Source organism: Crocodylus porosus, unplaced genomic scaffold (assembly GCF_001723895.1).
Source record: "Crocodylus porosus isolate Cpor-Errol unplaced genomic scaffold, CroPor_comp1, whole genome shotgun sequence".
NCBI lineage: Eukaryota > Metazoa > Chordata > Crocodylia > Crocodylidae > Crocodylus > Crocodylus porosus.
Window position 1 is genome coordinate 80,158,627 of NW_017728931.1, and position 4,501 is coordinate 80,163,127.

The 4,501-nt window shown below is 47.8% G+C and overlaps 1 protein-coding gene across 1 annotated transcript in view; it reads left to right on the forward strand.

The window, feature by feature from the left end:
- The first annotated feature begins 6 nt into the window (after window positions 1-6).
- The window catches only part of CPM (carboxypeptidase M), a 64,941-nt gene continuing 60,446 nt past the window's right edge, over window positions 7-4,501 (forward strand). The window contains exon 1 of the mRNA XM_019543246.1: window positions 7-260. Coding sequence (XP_019398791.1) covers window positions 20-260 — 241 coding nt within the window. The 5' untranslated portion in view covers window positions 7-19. The remainder of the gene's footprint in view (window positions 261-4,501) is intronic.

Here is a 4,501-nt window from a genome sequence, read left to right on the forward strand (position 1 = left end):
GGCACCTCGGCGCGGGGCCATGCGGGCGGTAGGCGCTGCCGCGCGGGGGGACGCTGGAGCCCGGGCCGCGCCGCTCCTCACCTGCTGCCGCCTCTCTTTGCAGGTCGCGGCCATGCTCCGCCTGGTGCTGCTGGTCCCGTGGGCTGCCGGGCTGAACTTCACGTACCACCACCAGCTGGAGATGGAAACTTTCCTGCGGGGCGTGGAGGAGCAGCACCCCGGCCTCGCGCACCTGCACAGCGTGGGGCGCTCCGTGCGAGGTAGGCGCGCAGAGAGCGGGAAGGGGGATGACTCTGAAACGGCTGTTTTCTTTCTAAAGAAACGCCACTCTGTGCAGCTTCTCCGTCCCCCCCCCCCTCGCCAGCCTGCACAGGACCCCGGGGCCCCGCGAGCGGAGGAAAAGCTCCTTCCTGTAACGCCCCGAGATCGAGGACTCCTGCGCGCTGTCATTCGCTCGCTCAGTCCTCGGGGTGCGCACAGACGTTGCTTTAGTCACCACTTAAGCGCTATATTGCCCTGACTTCACAGAAGCCTCCACTTGAAAAATGAGCACAGCGCTTCAATTAACCCTTGTTAAATGGAGGTGTTAAATTTGGAACGCTGTATTTTAACAGCTGCATTTCTAAACCTGGGAGTTGTGACCCAAAAGTGGGTGGCAAGAATATATGAAAGGGTCCTGAATAAACTTTAGAAATGGATTCTCCTTTAAAAGAGAAGAACATGGGAACCCGTGGGTTTTCTCATGTGGACTGGCAGAGCTCCAGCCTGCAAGGGGGTGCTTGGGGGCCCCCCATGCCCCACACACCCACCTCCTTCCCCACACATGCCCTTTGTCCCACACTGGTGGGCTGGGGGCAGCAGGTCAGGAGTGAGGGGCACTGAGCTGGGACTGGTCGTTGATGTTTACAAATGGATCCTGGAACTAAAAAGGTTGAGAACCATTGTTTTGCAGTACTTTAAATAACTTCTGTATGCTGATCAAGTTTCTGCCCAGTGGGGAAACCCCAGGAGGCTGTGGAGTGCCCCCTAACACCTAGCCTGGAAAGTGCAGGGACACTCATAAACCCCCTTCAGCCTCCCCTCATCAAATATTGTACTTCTGTCATGTTTTAAGAGCGCTGTACCTTTATAGCGCTATAAAAAAGTTTTCTGATGCCTGAGAGCAGATGCTTTTACTGGCTTAAGTAGGGGGTTGAAATGGAACAAGGTTGGCAGCTTGCTCAGATGTGGTAGTTCCTAGAATTGTCTGCTTAAATCTGCCTGGCCAAAAACATCTTTTTTTTATTGTGGCAACGTCTGCTAGCTATTGTTCTTGCCACCCCAATAAACGTTGCTGGAGTCAGTGCATTTCAGGTAATGTCTGTTGCAGTGAGTCATAACTTCTCCAAAGTTACACTGTGAAACCTCTGATCTGAGGCCACACCATGAAACTAGATGTTTTTGGTTGCTGACTTCAAAAGCCAAAGGGATTAAAAGGAGATTCTTATTGTTCAGGGCTATAGTGATGGTATTGCAGCATGTATGTGTGTAGGTTTCGTTTTATGTTGTTTCGTTTCCCACCCCCCAGCTTAGAATCATAGAAAATTACGGTTGGAAGGAACCTAGTCCAACCTCCTGCTCAAAGCAGGGCCATCCTCAACTAGATCATCCCAGCCAAGGCTGTATCTACCTGGGTCTTAGAAACTTCTAATGATGGGGATTGTACCTACAACCTCTCTGGGTAGCCTTATAACTTGCAGATAACTTTGAAAAATATTTTATTTCTGGATTTGTTCATTATTCTAACATACTAGACTAATTACAAAAAATACTCTGTATGACATGCTGAAAACCTGCCTTTCATTCCCTTCCTTTTTTGGCACCAAGTTTCAAACTCAGCAGGAGAGTATGCCTCTAGCTATAACTGGTTTTCTGTCTGTGTGTATTTTAGTTTGCTCTATCTTCATTCAATTTCAGCATTCACTAAGAATTTTATTAGGGCATTGACACATTCATGTCTTTTGAAATGAGATGTTAGCAACAGGAGTTCTCACTTGATCAGGAAAAATGAAATTAAGATGTAAGCTATAGAATTAGAGATGAAGGGTTCTTCAGTTTCTTGAGCAATGTCATATGTAAGTATAGTCTTCGCAACAATTAAATCTGTGACTTTTTTTTCCAGTAGATCCACACCACTCTATCACAGTTCAGGTAGATCGGTATGAAGAAATGGAGTATCTAGAACAGTGGTTTTCAAACTGTCATTTACAGGCCTCTTTGGAAATTTTGAAGGGAGGTACAGACCTCTTTGAATAGTAAATGTGGGTATTCACTTACTTTTGATTGGTCCGCGTCATCTTCCGCAGACCCCTTAGACATAGTCTGCAGACCTGCAATGGTCCATGGACCACAGCTTGAAAACCACGTATCTAGAACGTCTCTGCCAATTAGAGCAGAAAATAAAATACGGCTAAATATGTGGTTTCATCAGGGGCCCTTTTCAAGGAAAGCATTTTTGTTTCTAAGAGTCTTGACTTTTCTGGTTCCTTCCACACACTGTTTGTGTCATCTGTGGAACCAATTGCCATACCAATGCTAGTATGCACAAACTCAGTTATGCTCTCTTTCACTTTAAGAAAAGAACTAAATAGTAACGAGGAAGTATTAAACTAGTTAGAGAACTGAACATTTTAGAAATAGAATGAATACATTAAGTTGTTTGCTCCATTCATGCCAATGGAGAATTGCTCCCAAATGTTAATATTTTACTATGAGGGATCTTAACAAATAATAGGTCCAAATTCTGTCCTCATTGGAAATAATGAACCCCAGGGGTTTCATTCTGTATAGTCAGGGGTTGTCTTTGGACTTCATTTAATCACAACCTTTTTCAGTCTGAGAACTTAAACGTTGGCTCCAATTTATTAAGCAACTCCACAACTGCCATTCAAAAAAACCCAAAAACTACCTCTCTAAGTTGAATCAGTTCAGGAATGTAGCCCTCCACTCCTTGCTCTGCTTATACATGTAGGAGGGCAGAAAGCATGCTATCAAGTGAGCATCATACCTGCATCATTCAAAGTGGGAAGGGAAATACTTTGTCCTTGTTCATCCTCATGTGGTGATTAGTTTAAAAGAAAATACAAGTAGAACAATTGCAGCACGAGGGACTGAATCTGTCCACTTCTAGATTATTGGGGCAATTGCCCAATAAGTTGGAGACCTTAGTTTTATGTCAAGTCAGGCCCAGTAGATTTGCATGTGGAGGATCTACATTCATAATGTGGGTCCTAACTACTAGGACAGGGGTGGACAATTATTTGGACCAGTGGGCCACATAGGTAGTTTTGGGGAGCTGTTCCAGGCCAGTCACCACCCCCCACACACCCACCCACAACAACCTGGAGCCCACACGCCCTGTGGCTCCTCCTCGCCACTGCCGCCACCACCAGTGCCCAGCAGCAGCTGAGTACACAGCTTACCTCACCCCAGTCCATGCTCGACTTGCCCTGCCTGGGGTGGACCAGCTCTAGATCAGCCAGAACCCATGCATACAGCCCCGAACTTGGCCCTGGCCTGCCCTGTGCCTGCTCTGGACCCGCCCCTGATATATATACAACACCATATGTTTTCTATGTATACAACACTCAAATAATATAGGCCTTTTTCTCATTCAATGTGCTCTACCCATCTCCTGTCTATACTTAATTCCTTATTTCTAAGCATACAGTGAGTCTTTGTTACAGTTTAGTTGTGGCCTAAAAATGTGGGGTCTGGTACATGACTGGGGCTTCTAGGTGCTATTGCAATTTAAATAATGTTTCACAGTATTATTCTAAAATGATGCAAGTAAATAATCACAGCTTGGGTGGATCCAAAGTGTTGCAATGGTGCAAAAGCACTGCAGATGACTGCACTACAGGAGAAGGACCTGGGGACATTTTTTTAAGCCCCCAAAGCAAATAAGAATTCCTCCCTCCCTTCCTCTCTATGCTTAGCGGCATGGCCTCCCCTACCCACTGCTGTCGCTGCCTCTGGCAGCCCTTGGGGGGAGGGACTGGGGCTGGAGGGAGAGGGAGCTTCAGAGCCACTCCATCTGGGCTCTGCTTGGAGCTGGGCTCATCTAGGGATCCCGGCAGCAGCAGCAGGTGAGTCCCTCCTCCCCTTCTCCCTGCCTGGTTTCTACCTCTCTTACTTCCTTCCCCACTCTTCCCTCCTGCCCCCCATCCCTCTGTTCCCTACCAGACTAGGAGCAGGTACAGAGGATGGGAGCCCATTTGCTGCTGCTACTGCCTCTAGCCAAGCATGGTTCCTTGTGCAACCTGGATGCAGCAGGGCAGGAGTGGCTCTGGAGTATCCCCTGCCCCTGCTTCAGCTGGGGACAGCAGCATAAGTGGGCAGTGGAGTGGAAGGAGTGTGCTGCTGATCGTGGAGGCAGGAGGAGGAGGGAGGGTTTGTTGCGGGTAGGTCTTGTTTGACCAATCTCATTTCCTACTATGACTAGGTGACCTATCACCTGGAC